The 15,208-nt window shown below is 38.4% G+C and overlaps 1 protein-coding gene across 5 annotated transcripts in view; it reads left to right on the top strand.

Annotated features, from left to right (window-relative positions):
- MLLT10 (MLLT10 histone lysine methyltransferase DOT1L cofactor) overlaps positions 1 to 14,934 on the top strand; it is a 131,884-nt gene extending 116,950 nt beyond the window's left edge. For 4 of the 5 annotated variants that reach the window (XM_075704599.1, XM_075704598.1, XM_075704596.1 and 1 more), the window contains 7 exons: positions 1,667 to 1,821; positions 3,694 to 3,882; positions 4,290 to 4,378; positions 4,504 to 4,865; positions 9,974 to 10,076; positions 10,867 to 11,079; positions 13,281 to 14,934. In XM_075704599.1, coding sequence (XP_075560714.1) covers positions 1,667 to 1,821; positions 3,694 to 3,882; positions 4,290 to 4,378; positions 4,504 to 4,865; positions 9,974 to 10,076; positions 10,867 to 11,079; positions 13,281 to 13,349 — 1,180 coding nt within the window. In that variant the 3' untranslated portion in view covers positions 13,350 to 14,934. The remainder of the gene's footprint in view (positions 1 to 1,666; positions 1,822 to 3,693; positions 3,883 to 4,289; positions 4,379 to 4,503; positions 4,866 to 9,973; positions 10,077 to 10,866; positions 11,080 to 13,280) is intronic. The other variant, XM_075704597.1, reaches the window with a different exon arrangement.
- The last annotated feature ends 274 nt before the right edge of the window (positions 14,935 to 15,208 follow it).

Below are 15,208 nucleotides of genomic sequence, written 5' to 3'. Positions count from 1 at the left end.
TGGAGGGGTTGTGTGGTGGTTTTCTCTAATTGTTTTCTGTTGGTGTTGTGTGGGGTTTTTTTGTTTGGTTGGTTTTTTGGGTTTTTTTAAGTGCCTTGTTTGTGTGGAGTGTAGTACATCTGTTCAGAATGTTTCCGCGTAAACCTTCCTTCTTATCACTTCAGCACATCGTGTAAACAACTAGTTTTAAGGCTGTTTTTGCCATGTCTGTGCTGAACTGTTAAATGCTGTTGAGTTGTGATCTCTTGTCAAAAAACCACTACCTTGGCTACCCATTCATCAGGGCTTTTTGTTTTAACAAGTGTGTTTTTCTTCTTTCATCCTGTATGCAAAAGAGGAATTATTTATAAATACTTACAGAGCTCTTAAGTCACCTACTTAAAACCTTTTCTCGTAAAAATCACTTTGCTCTGGTGCCCACAAAATGCTTGACAGTCATTAGGTAGGTAATGTGCTGTGACCACTGCTTATTACGCTAATCATAATTAACACACTGATTTCCTGAGCCCTATATGTTGTCCTGTGCTGGGACTATGGTGGTCTTGTCAGTAAGCTTGCACTACATATAGAACAGTATGGCTGTGACCCTGTGATGGCACCAATAGTTATTACTCACAGTAATAACTAATATATTAACTTACAGGAATAACTAATATATGGGAATCTGAGCTCACTGGAGTTGATTTAAAAAAACCCAACAAAACAAACAAACAAAACCACCAACCAACTTTTAGTGGGCTGTGGTGTTGGTGCTGTATGAGGAACGGGGCCATGCATACATGAGGCCAGAATCTGGAGTCAGAAATACACTGAGCATCTGGTTTTGCTCACAGGTTAAATTTTGCCCCATCCAATGCAAAAGAAGCCTTCTCACAGGACCTGAGGGCTACCCAGCTTTCTTAGTGGCTGTGAGCTGAATATTTGATTTTCTTGTGAATGAGAAAAGGCAGGTAGCAAAGGGATTATTCTTCGAACTGTGTGTGATCATGAGTAAAAAAAGGAAGTATATTAAGTGTACACAGGACAGGCAGAGGGTGCAGAGGGTAACTCCAATTTTCATTGCGTCCCTTGTTAAATTTTTCATGTAGTCCCTCAAAAATCTGGTTTTACATGATTCTTTTTAGAACAAGTTAGGCAGTGGAATTATATATGGCCTTTCTACATGGAAGCACCATTACTGTGCTGATTTTAATACACTGTTTTTATTTTCCCAGTTTGCTCTGGGAGAGGTTTGAAGGGTTGGTTTGGTCTGGGGTTTTTTTGTTTGTTTGTTTGGGGTGGTTTTGGTTTTGTGTGTTTTGTTTTTTGTTTGTTTTTTTTTTTTAAAGGTGCTCTATGTATCCATATACAATGGCTTCCTGCTGTAGAAGTATGTGTTGTATAATTTAAATCAATGCTGTTTGTCAGTTAGGTATTATGCTAGTCTGTATGCAAGAAGAGGTTATGTGCTTTCTCAGTGTAAATTGTCACACTGTGAAATGTTACATCTTTCTTTTAATAAAGCCTTGACAGTGAGAACCAGGAGTTCTTAGTGATTTTGAGGAATTAACTTAAAAGATACATAGGTGCTCAGGGCTGATACAAGGTAAGAAACTTCAACAGCCTTTTACTAATACTTTTCCTTCCATCCCTTTCTTTAAACAATAAATTGCAATATTTTCAACAGATCCCCTGTAAGCAGCTTGCAGATTCGCTATGATCAATCAGGGAACAGTTGTGGGGAAAACTTGCCCCCAGTAGCAGCCAGCATAGAACAGCTTCTGGAGAGGCAATGGAGTGAAGGACAGCAGTTTTTATTAGAGCAAGGCACCCCTAGTGACAGTAAGTACTCACATTCTGTTTATTACTGGTTTTGTTAACTGTGTTATACCGAACTGCCATTCAGGGCTTGTCCAAGAATTTTAAAAAAAATATATTTTCTGCTGAGACTAGAAATATAACTGCAGTGTATAACTGTAACATAGTACTTCATACAGCACGTGACTTGAGTAGGTTACAGAAGAGTTCTCTATCTACATTTTTATGGATGGGGAAATTGTGTCATGCAAGAGGAAGTGACTTGCAGATCCAGCTGATTGTTTGCAGAGTTTGGAAATGAATTCTGGACTCTTAGATCCACTACTGTAAATAGTATAGCACAGTTTCCCAGTTTGCATTATACTGTGTGATAGAAATTGGCATAATAATTTTAATTGTTGCATTTTTCATTTTTTAATTCTAAACTGTCTACTTCTGTTGCTGTTTTTAAAAAAATATTTACAAATGTTAGGCAGGTGTCTTACTGGGCTTTCTTACCTTTATTATGTTCTGCGTTTCTCGTGAAATTCTCAAAACAAGCAAATCATTATTTTCTCGAGTTGTGTTTACTAGAGTGGAATAGTCCCAGAATGAATATGTTAAAAGCATAAGTGATGAGCAGATCACTTGGATCTCCATATTCAACAATATATCAGTATCAAAGACTATGATTAAATAAATTTTAAAAAATTCTTCTAATACCAGGTTAGGGTTTGTGTTACATTTTATCAAACATATTATTCTTCTCATTGGTAGTGTAAAGTGGTATCTAGTTGGTATTTTTATGAATGGTATTCTGACAAAAATGCTAATTGTGAGGAAATTCATGCAGGGATAATCCTTTAAACATGATAGCTGGAGGACAGGTTTAGCTAAGTCTTATTGCATCTCATTTGGGCTCACTGAGGGTTCCTTTGTATGTTCTTGAAGAGGAGGGATAAAAGCTAAATCCTTGGGAAATGACCAGATGTGCCTATACCAGTAGACTTATGTCTGTAGTAGGCCCAGAGGTCATGTTAAACAAATACAATTTAGAATTTTAAAAAAAAATGGCTATCCCTGTGGCTTTACAGTCACACTCTAGTACTAGTTGGGAAATCCAAGTTCTGAAACCAAATGGGAGTTTGAGAAAACTGTGCTGGGTGAAAATCAGGTTAGTACAGAAGATGATGCCCTTTTTCTGCAAAAAAAGGGGTGGTAACTGCAGTGCTCACACAGTGCTCCCTGCTGGGTGATTTGTAGATCGCCGCTCAAAGCAAATGAGAGCTCCTGCTCACAAGGTGTGTCATGGTAACTTCACGTTGGATGACATTCTTTTCGTTGTTTCTGTAAGTTTGTGATTCACTGTACAGGGCATTAAAGCAGAAAAACTCCCTTTTCACCAACTTGCTTCTTTTTACATAAATGTTGTTGGTTAGCTGCATTGTTAGGTGAATGCATATTTGTCAAACATTTTCTGTTTTGATAATGTTTAAAATTTCTAATACTGCAGATGAAATAGATTTTTCCCAACTATGCAATTAACCTGTGCTACTAAAATAATACTATTTTTATATTCTGGTTTGGGGATATGTTATCATGTAGTGCTGTTTGCTTAAAATGAATGTCAGCCCTAATGACACGACTTCATCTCTGTTTAAGCCAGGGTGTAGATATATTGCAAAATTACTATCACATGCTACATACTTTTTTCTGCACTTCAAATTACACAAAATTGATCCTAAACTTTTCCACTTAAAGTAAAATTTCTGTAATCTCTCAGTAATAATTTTATTTATATTTTCACATATGACTTAATGCTAGTCTTAAATTGTCATACAGAAATTTAAAATAATGAAGATGTTATTCATTCTTCGAATGTGGTTGTGAAAGATAACATAAGCATTTTTACCTTAGTTTTAGGAATGCTTAAATCGTTACACCAACTTCAGGTTGAAAATAGGCGGTTAGAAGAGCAGATAAAGAATCTGACTGCTAAGAAGGAGCGGCTTCAGCTACTCAATGCACAGCTTTCAGTGCCCTTTCCAACAATAACTTCAAATCCTAGCCCTTCTCATCAAGTACATGCCTTTCCAGTACAAGCAGGTAAGTAGAGGAGAGTATTAAAGCGTGAAAGTAATTTGAACATGAATTTATATGGAAAATCTATTTCATCCATGTATGCCATTGATGGGAGATGCATATACATGTAGGATGAATATAGGCTAAGTATTTGTGTTTAAATGCTTAAAAGTCAATTGGAAGATTTATGTGAACCATTACTACTTGTTTCAGTGCAGCTTCTTTTTTACTTCAGTCTGGAGCACATCTGTTTGAATCTATTGATTGACTAATTATTTAGTTAATATTTTACTCCTCAGCAATGATTTTAAGGCTGACTTTACATTTTCTATGTTTAGCTTTGACATTATTTTGAAATAATTATTCTGAATCTTTTTTTCACATGTTACAGAAATTTAACCACTGTGTGTTTTTTGAAATAATTACTTTAGCACCTAGCACCGATTCCCTGAACAGCAGTAAAAGCCCTCATCTGGGAAACAGTTTTTTACCAGACAATTCTCTTCCTGTATTAAATCAGGTAATTTTTATTTGTTTCTTCTAAACTTAAACTTGCTACAAGTTAACTCATCATAGTCCTTGCATTGTGCTGTTAGGTGAAATTTTATGCAGCTGAGGGGGTTTTGTTGTTTGTTTTTACACCAGGAGATAACCTCCAGCGGACAAAGCACCAGCAGTTCATCAGCTCTTTCCACTCCACCACCTGCTGGGCAGAGTCCAGCTCAGCAAGGCTCAGGAGTCACCGGAGTTCAACAGGTCAATGGTGTGACAGTGGGGGCACTAGCTAGTGGTATGCAGACTGTAACCTCCACCATTCCTGCAGTGCCTGGTGTGGGTGGAATAATTGGAGCACTGCCAGCCAGCCAGCTGGCAATCAATGGAATTGTAGGGGCTTTAAATGGGGTAATTCAGACCCCAGCAACAATATCACAGAACCCTTCTCCTCTCACTCATGCAACTGTGCCACCCAATGCAACGCATCCTCTGCCAACCACGTTAAATAACAGGTAAGAATTTGCTGATTTTTGTTTTTCCTGAGAGTGTCTGCTGTTCTTCCGTTTAGCTATATTTTTTTAACTGTCTTATTCAAAAGGTACTGTTTCTTCCTTAGCCTGTAATTGTCAAACTAGGTTCTGCTCCTGACCTGTGAATGAAAGTAAGAAGGCATTGAATGGAAGCACGGATAGTCAAGTTAAAGAAAAGATGTTTTCTGTTTAGCTTTTGGGAATCCTAGTGTCCATTTATTCCTGCTTTTTAATCAAGTCACATTCCCAAACAAATGTAATTATGTAAATGTGCTTCAGCTCTTTTTTTTTTTTTTTTTTTTAGTTCAGAAAACAATATTCTTTGTCCTGCCAATTGTTCTTCCATGATTAAAGTAGCTCTGGAAAAGCTACCATTTGTTGCACTAAGAAGGGAGGAGGGGGAGGAGAACAGTATACAGTCATGTAATTAAAGATGTAATAGGCATAACTAACCAGAGTAGTGATACAGTTGCACGGCGTCTTCAGTTCTCTGCATCTGTGACTCCAAAGACAACAAAATTATTTTTTTTCAAGTGGTGTTCCTAAGGATTTTTAAATGCATAGAAAGATCCACTTTTGAGTATTCGTAACAGACCCTCCCCAAAACCCAGGTATCCTCAGTAGCATGAACTGCTGCTGCTTGAGCTGCAAGGCAAATGGGTAACAAAAGGAGACAGCTGCTTTCCAGGAAGGGGCATGGACTGCTTGGTCTGGAAGTATTTTGGGATAGAGCAGAGCCTGGGCTAACTCATTCTCCCCGCTCCCCTTCCCCCCACCCCTTGTATTGTCCTTCGCTGAGGAAGGAGAGCTATGGTTCTGTGTAGAAAGAAATGCCGCAAATTAGGGAGTGGATTACTTGTCTTTAAGTAGAGTTTATTTTTGGAGATTATGGTGGATTACCCACCAAAAAAGGCGCATGTGATTGGAATGATGCAAGGGATCCCTGGTTTTGTAGCTGCTTTTTCCAGTTTCTTTCCTCGCTGTTCGTTTGGCAGCTCCTGAATGCTTGCGTACAGTATCATTGTGTGGTGGTAGTGCTTCAATAGGCTCATAAAACCTGATACTTCCAAGTGTATCCTGTTGTTTTGATGTGCTATCATATTTTTACTGAGGAGGTTCTATTTTTCATAGTTTATACCATATATGAATATAACGTTTCATATGTTAAACAAAAGACAGTTCATTAATGAAAAGTTATGTTCTTGATTGAGTATCAGAGGTCTGCTGAAAACACAGGAATTTTGCATTACTCCCCCTGTAAGTGTGAGGAGGAGTGAGAAATACCAGACAAAATCAATAAAATTAACCAGTTGTATAATGCTTTCCACTTTCAGGTAATGCCAAAATATACCAGTCATGCTGCTGTTTTCTCATATGTTCCTGTTAATACACAGACTATTTATTTCTGACTCTGTATATCGCAGATACTTTTGTATCTTTTTTTTTTTTAAAGTATATCCAACTTCACCGCTCTTGAGCGTGTAGCCTAGTAGTAGACTACTCCAGTTCAAACAGAATACTGCATGTAGTATCCTGTTCATTAGCTCTCATTCTAACTTTTAGCATAGTCTGGAATACTCCAATGATTCCCTATTTTCTGCTACAACAAGCTTATGATGTGCAACTTTGTCAGCATTTCCATTTTTCTATTTCTGTTCTTGTGTGATCTCTTTCTGCACTGCTCCCTCAATAATACTAATTTAAAGTTAATATTAATTTTAAATTTAAAATTAATGTTTATTTTAAATTTAAAAGTGCACTTTCCACACAATTCTCTGCTTTATTGAGCTCATCCAGGTGATTTGCTGGGCCCCCTTCCTTTTGAGGTGTTTTACAATTGCCCCCATTTTCTGTGAGTATTTCTAGTTTTATATTTAGAGGAAAAAAGTTCAGGCCGAGCAACCATTAGTGCTAATATGATTTTAGCAATGACACGTACATTCCGCATTCCTGTTTCTTCCATTACAAATGCTTCGGTGAAATATATGAAAAAACTTTTCTGTTACTGGAACTAAGTTGTGAAGAGGCTCTGGGATGACTTTGAATGAAGGGGGAAAAAAACCCAGAAAAAATATAAAAGTATTTTCTACTGGTTGAGATTATTGGTTCTGAAACTACATGGAAACTGTTTGTTCCTGCCACTCTTGAGTTCAGTGCTGTTTCAGTGGCAACTAGTTGACTATTTCTTTAATGTCAAATTCCTCTAGGCATCATTACTCTTTGAACTGCGTAAGTGGGAGGGTTAAATGGTAACAAGCACAGGCAGGCACAGAGGTTTGCTACCATGCTATTGTGAGCTCTCCGAACCTGGTTAGATTGCATGGTGGTGATCAAGTTTGGAGCTGGCTTCAATCAGTATTCCCAAGGTGATGGAAAGTCACATGAGAACTCAGCCCTACTTTCTAACTTTCTTGTATTTTTCTAGAATTAAAAGACTCCTCAGATGTTCCTGTAAGTTCCTACTTCCAGTAACTTCCCGAGCTTCAGAATCTGTTTGGACAGGTTCATGTGAAACATAGCTGGATTATTCACCAATATGTGAAGTTATGCATATTGTCCTTATTCACATGAAGCTCTTTAACTGTGGGACATAGGGAGTTGAGAAAACACTGATCTGCACACTGCTGTTTGAGGGAGTTTCAAATTGTAGGTAAAAAGCCTACATTCATTTGGCAGAGAAAAATACTCGATCCTTTTCTGGGAAAAAGATGGCTTAATACAGATTGCTAGCAATCAGGAGATCAAGTGATTTGAGGAAGAAGATAGGATTGTTTCTTTACATTCTCACAACCAGAGAAGACTGATGATATACCTTTTAATGAGAAGCTAAAAAGGATTAAATTTACATTCCAAGCTTATTTAGTTTAGAGAAAGCTCTGTGGTGAAATCCAGTGAACTGCCTCTTCTGGGAAGCCCGGGAGCTGCAGCGTTTTGGCTTCTGCAGTTAGGTTTTGTTTCTAGACACTTACATCTCAGCTGCTGGCTGAGGGTATTTTCTTACAAGTGCCAATGTAGAGCAAGAGAGGAAGACAGAGTGGATAGAGAGAAGGGAGAACAGCAGCAGAATGAAGAAGTGCAAAGGTAAAACAAGATACAGGAAAAAAGAAAGAATAGGATAAAGGAATGAAAAAACAGTGGAGAAGATTCATTCCAGTATAGAAGAATACAGAAAAGAGAAGAAGGAAAAAAATGGTAGTATTAGTCAAACCAAAGGTACTTATTTTTTGCAGTTGTTACAAATACTTTTGATATAATTGAATTTAAAGCTGTTTGAAGGAATTTCAATTAATCGATGACTGTCACTGTTTGAAAGTCAAACATAAGCCAAGTTCTAGCTTATGTTAGGCCTGAGTCTTCCTGTTGTAGCTCAGGAGGAAAATCTAGGAGTTTCCTTGGATAGGTGAACTGTCATCTCTGCTTTCATCAACAGTGAAACAAACATTGGTAGCAGATGGTGGGGAATAAATAGAATGGTGTTACCCATTTTTTTGTTCTGTCACATTAAATCCCTGGTGTGTGTACACCTGGAATATTATGTGCAGTTCTGATTATGCAGTTTCAGAAAAGTATATAACACAAGGAAAAAAAGGGCACAGCAAGAATAAGCAGAGGCAAAATGGTTTGCACAGGACAAGGTCAGTAGAATTGACTTCCTGGCTAGGGAAAAAGACTATTGACCGGAGGTTTGAGAACCAGGAGAGTGGTAGCAATGATAGTAATGGATGTTGTGAAGTAGATGATGGGCAATAGTAAGTGCAGCCCAGCACATGTTTCCCCATAGCACTGAGGCCATCCGATGAAGTATGAAACAAAGTTCATGTGGTGCTTGCCCTGTCCCAGCGGTAGAGAATGGTGATGCTGTGGGTATTTTCATATTGGCTGGTTAATACAAAGTAAATGTCAAAGTCATCAGAGTCACAGTAGCAGCATGCTAGCTACTGTAGAAAGGCAAGACAAATATTGTGTCCTGAAGAGCTAAATGGTTGTAGCCTAGCTGTGTGGATTTGTGTCTGATTTAAGTTAATTTAATTCCTTACGACCAATCACAACCAGCAATCCTGTCGTCCTGGTGGTATCCTACACACACCTTCTTGCTGGTGCTAGTGCTTGTGCATTCACACAATAACCGCATCTACATGAATGGATAATCTTTCCCTGTGTCTTGTATTGGCTTAGGTTTCAGCTCCATTCCCATGAGATGCAGCTCATTGTGCAAGAGCTAGCGCAAGGGGAGGGGACAATAACTGCTGAAAGGGAGATACTTAACCTTTCAATAGCAGGCTAAACCTGTTGCGAAGCTACACCTTAATAATTCAGTGGGTGTTTTAAACTAGTAAAAGCTAACACTGGTACCGGAAGAGTAAATCCAGCTGTCTTCCTGGTCTTCTGTTTCAAAACCACCCTTGTTCATGCTGTTGGTCTTGCAGTGAACTGGTATAGCTGAAGAAACCCTTTATTTTCAGACTAGTAATCAGCTGGATCAGTTCCCTGCCCAATTTCCTAAATAGCTGCAGAAAATGTTATGTAGAAATGAAAACAGGGACTGGGAGCTAAGCAGTAGACAAGTGTGGAGGCAGCCTGCTTCATTCCACGGCAACATCAGTTGGCCCACTTCAAGGCTGAACGTGTTTGCTAAATTACAAAGTATAGGCAATAGTGATAGATTTGAGTATAGCAGAAGATGAGAATTAGAAGGAAGCCAAGGCAAAGTAAGTGCCAGTTAACTAAGTACTAAAGGTTGGCAAGATAGGGTTTATAATACAAAATCTGGCTTTTCTCTATAAAATATTCAAAAAAATGTAGAAATGGTAATTATTATCTGAGTTTAAAACAATGTGCATGTAGTAGACTTACAGACAAGATGTTGCTGTTGCTCAGCATAAATGAGACTGGGGGTGGTGGTGGTAATGTCTAGGTATGTATCAAAAAATGCAACTGGATAGACTATTTAATATTTGACAGTATGCAATCAAAATGCTAAATAGGAACTTATATTTATGTACCTCTTTTCTTTGTTTCAATGGAAAGATTAAGTAAAAAGTTCCCATGCTTTCATATAAGCTACAGTATTATCCTGTCAAACCCTACAGTGCCTCGGGACTAGGATTACTTCCTGACCAACAGAGACAACTTCTACTCCATCAACAGCACCAGCAATTTCAGCAATTACTAAGTACCCAGCAACTCACATCAGTAAGTTTTCCAGTTAATTATGATTTAGTCTTCTATTGTATTCGAAGGCATGGATAAACTCCTCAGCCTAATATAAATACTATAAATGCATTTAACTTGATATTACAGGTTTTGATAATCTTTTTCATTTTTCCGTTGCTTCAACCTTTTTGTAATTTAGCATGACTGTCATCCAGGATATTATTGGGCTGTGGGTATTGCTGGAAGAATTGTTCCCTAGTGCCTTCAGCCCCATTTTGTCCTGTGTGGACGCAGTGGCTTATCTCTCTCAGCGTCAGCTGTGGGCAGCAGAGTTTGGGACCATGTGTGGTTTCTAACAATATTCTAAGCTATTCTCTGATTCCACTAGGACTCTAGCAAAAGATTTTTGGGTCATTTCATGAGCTGTATTTGCTCTGCCTTGCAGTATTCATATAGGCCATTAGGTAACCGGTTTAACTATTTGTATTGTTAATTGTGTAGTTTTAGTACTTTGACAAACATGGTTTGATATTCTTCTCAGGTATGTTTCTTCTGATAGAGGCCTGACGAAGCCAGCAGGCTTAGCTGAACTTTTGCTGAGCTACTGATTTCAGGAAATTTTATAGGCACTCTCTTCCCTTTCCCACAGTCTCGTGGAACTTCATTAGCGTAACCTAAATTAGCTGGGATTAGGTTAAGGGTGAAAACTGACTTAAAATTTGGATAAGCAAGAACCCAGGGAGGAGCTATTTTTCAGTAACTAATTCTTGGTTTGTGGTTTTGTTTTTGTTTTTTTTTTTTCCTCCCCCCTCTCCTCATATTACTCAAGGAACAACATCAGGCCCTTTTGTATCAATTAGTACAGCAACAACATCACCACCACCAACACCATCAGTCTGAAGTACAGCAATTGCAGATAACTGGAGGAGCACAGATACCCATAAACAACTTACTTTCAGGCACACAGGCCTCGCCACTTAATGCAGCTACTACCAACCCATTCCTTACACTTCATGGAGATAATGCAGCTCAGAAGGTGACAGTAAGTATATTTCTCACCTCATTTTCAGTGTAGTACCTCCATGAGGTAACTAAAAGATAAGCAGCAAGTTATGTGCCTGTATTCACAACTCGAGGATGGTGGATTTTTTTTTTTTTCTTATTTTTTCTTGAGCCTTGGGCTGTGCTTAATGAGGTTCAGAACTCTGAACTTGTAGTCACTTACACCTAACCTGTCTGCTGCACACTCCTGCTTCCCAGGACACCAATCCAGCAACCCTTGCCTTCTCGTAATTACAACTGCAGCCCTAGTCCTCCTCACCTCACCTTCTCCGACTTTGTGTCCACTAATTTGTAGAGCGTTCCTTTTATCACCTTACTTAAAGAGTTTGTCCTGGCCAGGCCTCGGGCACTGTGGAGCTGTATAGATTAGTTGATGACCTGAGAGATGAGGAGCCCATTGCTGGGAAGGTGAAATATGTGTTGGGAGAACGGGCTATGTGTATCTTGGTTGTGGCGTGGGAAGGTGAGGCTCTACACTGGGAGGCTGAGCGACTCCTTTGCTTGATAGAGTAGTAAAACCTTGCCTAGACAGATAAGGAAACAAGACACAATTTTTCTGGCAAAGACATTTCGTTGTCTTCAGCACCAGTAACCTCCATCCCCAAGACAGGAATTCTTTCTTCAACGAGTCAGAGAATAGACTTCATTCTCTAAGGGCCATAGTTACGGTAAGAGAGGATGAAGGGAAGGAGCATGTGGAACTTGTAAAAACAAAGGATGAGTAGAGCAGGAAGACAAAGTTCCAGTATTCCTTGGAGAAGACATCAAGTGGCAGTGGTAGTGAAAACAGGGAAGCTTGTCTGCAACAGCAGGCAGGAAGAGTTTGGGGCTAGATATTGGTCCCCGCTCTGCTCCCCACCCCTAAAGCCTCTAGCTGCTTCAGGAGCGCAGTGCTGGAGAAGGACTTGGGCAGCTGGGCTTTTGTGGTACTTCCCAAACATAAGGCGAGACACAAAACGTAAATGATGAATTTTCAAGACAGTTTTCCTGGAAACAGCTCCCTTCCATTCAAAAATACGAGCATTTACTTTCATTAACCTTTGCGCGTGGTCGTTGTCACTTTCCAGTTTGGTCCGTTGTTGTGATGCTGCAACCGTACCACAAACTGCAGGCCTCCGGTGAGATCACATTCTTTTCCCGTCACTGACTGTCAGAGCAGAAGCGCTCTGTTGCAGGGGTTTGCTCAATGCCTTGCCTTCATTTAGAAATGTTCACAATTTGTTCTAGTATGTTTAAAATTTATCTCCACTCATTTTCTAGAAATTAGTAGTGAACGGAATTGAGACCCTGTATTTGGTTTGCATCAGAACAAACTATTCTATATGTGACCTTATTTTGAATTTTTTTAAATGGCTATTACTGGGCTTGGACAGCACGACTGGGGGCAGCACTAGCATATTTTACAAATATGCTGTTACAATTTTAGTTTTTGTACTTGTAATAGTTAGCTGTAAACAATTCCAGGAAATCTCGGAACATCTTTCAAACAAAACCCTTAGAAAGAAATTTCTTTTGAAATTGCTTTTATTTATTTTTTTTTAAAGGTTAGAATTGAGGCAGATTGCATTGGATTGTTGAACTACTTTAATCCAAAAAGAATTTTTAAAATTCTCTATTTGCCAAATTTTGAATGTTTTAATTTCATTTCCAGTTGGAACAGGTTTTCAGGCATTTCTGAATGCTCAGTGAATGAGATGAGGTTTTTGCTCAGTCCCGTTGAATACTTGCAAGAAATGACTTTGTAGCGATTTATGAAAGAAAGATAATCGTGACAGGGCAAAATGGAAATTGTATTTCCGTTCTGATGGACAAGTGTAGATTTCAGCCTTCTCCAGTGGGTAAAACATAGCAGAGGTCACCTGGTGCATATGGCTTGACCACCATGCCGTTCCAAGGAGAGGCCAACAGCCAGGAACAGCAAGGCTAGTTGCAATAAAAGAAGCAGCAAAATTGGTGTTTTCTAATGCCAGCTGTGATGACCTTAGTAAGAGTTGCTTCAATATAGGACGACTCCTACAATTATTCTTTCATTTCCCACTTTTTATTCTACAATGAATGATTATTCTTTACAATACAAAAGTTACTCTTTAGATAGCTCTAGTAGATGTACCTCATCTGCTTTGTCATTTGTATGAATTTAATTTTACTTAACTCTGTATCTTATAATCTGATTTTTAGAAGTATTTTCTCTTACACAGAGGCTCAATGATAAAACTGGACCAGTTGCGTCAGAGAAGAGTTGACATTTGAGCGGTACTTGAGAACTGCATGTCCTGCTGTTATAGCACTTCATTTGGCTGCAAACTGCAGTTTTCCCTTCTGCAGATTGAAGAAATGCAACAAGGAACTCTTACTGCACAGCAAAAGGTTAATAATTTTCGTAAGGATATTTTTGGTAGGCTTTCATTTGCTTTCTTGTTGCACTAAAATGGATGTACTTTTTAACGTTTCAGACTGTGAAGTAGATAAAACTCTGCAAACCATAATTATTTTGTCAATATGATGGTACTAAGTACGAATTCAACTGCAGAAAAACGTATACTTGACTCTTCAGTCCTGATGATCTTATAAATTTAAAGGCTAGTAAACTGTCTGCAGTCATGCATTATTTTGGTTTCAGAGCAGTCGTTTTAAAAACCCAACCAACCCCAACCCTAGCCAGTCTGACCTTCTGCTGCAGTTGCAATATATCCTTTCAGACGAAGCTTGTAATGGCAGCCTGGACTTGCTGTTTGTCGTTTCTTTTTTACACACCTATTTTTGCAACCTGACTCATAAGGGAATCCACTTCTGAACTTTTTATTCCTTTAAATTCCTGTTGTTATATAGTGGGAGTTTTTTCTGAGTAAGAATTACAGTATGGAATCCAAAGTTTATTAATTTTGGTGTAGGTTTTAAGAGTTCTGAGGTTTTTAAAGGAACCGGTTTGGTTCCAGGACAAAGTTTTCTTACCAGATGAGAAGGCCACACTGGAAGAAGTACGCGTAGTGTTTGGCCTAAACCAAGTGCCTGTTGCTACCTCCATTTTGCTGAAATGGCTGCAAACAGCTGATCATGCACTAGACGTGTCCTTGTTAGCAGCGGGAATATTCTGTGTTGCACCAGCAGCCTTGTTGTTCTGCCTTTACTAGAGGTGTTTATACCACTGTAGATAGCTCAGGCAGATTGTTACCTGGGTCACTTTTCACTAATAAATTACCAAAAAAGTGAGTTAGTATTTCCCACTAAAATTTACCAGTGGTTGAAACGGGTGAACTTGTGTTACAACACTTGCGGCAGTAGCTGAATTCATGGCGTGAGTCTATGCAGTATGGCGAAGGGTAGTTTAGATGGGGGCAATGACCACTAATCAATATTAAGGTGGGAATTATTAGAGGAAAAGACCCAGCTGTAATTAGACCTCCACTGTGTACTTATTTGGAAGAACATGTTAATTCTGCAATATGTTTCTTAGTTAAACATTGCACAGTTCTTACCTCATTTCTGTAAATAAAGTTTTGTGAATCTGTTTTGTATTGTGAAGAATTCATAAGAAAACATTGATATTTTGATTTGTAATATTTCTAATTAGTAGATTTAATTGAAAAAGTAAAAATAATTTATTTTTATATGTTCCGGGGAATTTTTTAAAAATGTCACAAATCACTTTTGTAGATACTTTACAAAAGTAAACCAGTGGTTTATTTTACTTACTCAGCCCACTGGTGGATATTCTGTAACAATTTGTACAAAAGGTAAGATGGAAATGTGCTGTTATTTTGACTAGATGTAAAATTCCAAGTGTATGAAAAAAAATATGTGCAAAGCTTTTGTTAATAAACTTTAATAATGTTTATAGTTGTATACTGCTTGTGTGAATGTAAGTGTCATAGAAGAATGGAATGTTTCTATTAACATCACAGGACAGGAAGGATTTCAATTGCGTATGGCCACTAAAATTTATAACAACAAATTTTTTTAAAGTGTTTCTCATGTAAATTTTTGCTTTCAAGAGACACTGATGCTAAAGGGGCATTTTTGCTTACTGGACGTAAGTGGCCACTTGCAGCCCTGTGCCACAGTCTGATGTCAGAGTTTTTTGCTTTCATCCTTCAAAGAGCAATTACTGT

This window comes from Pelecanus crispus, chromosome 2, assembly GCF_030463565.1.
Source record: "Pelecanus crispus isolate bPelCri1 chromosome 2, bPelCri1.pri, whole genome shotgun sequence".
Taxonomy (NCBI): Eukaryota; Metazoa; Chordata; class Aves; order Pelecaniformes; family Pelecanidae; genus Pelecanus; species Pelecanus crispus.
Note: the sequence above shows the minus strand (reverse complement) of the source record. Positions and strands in the feature narration are given on the sequence as shown.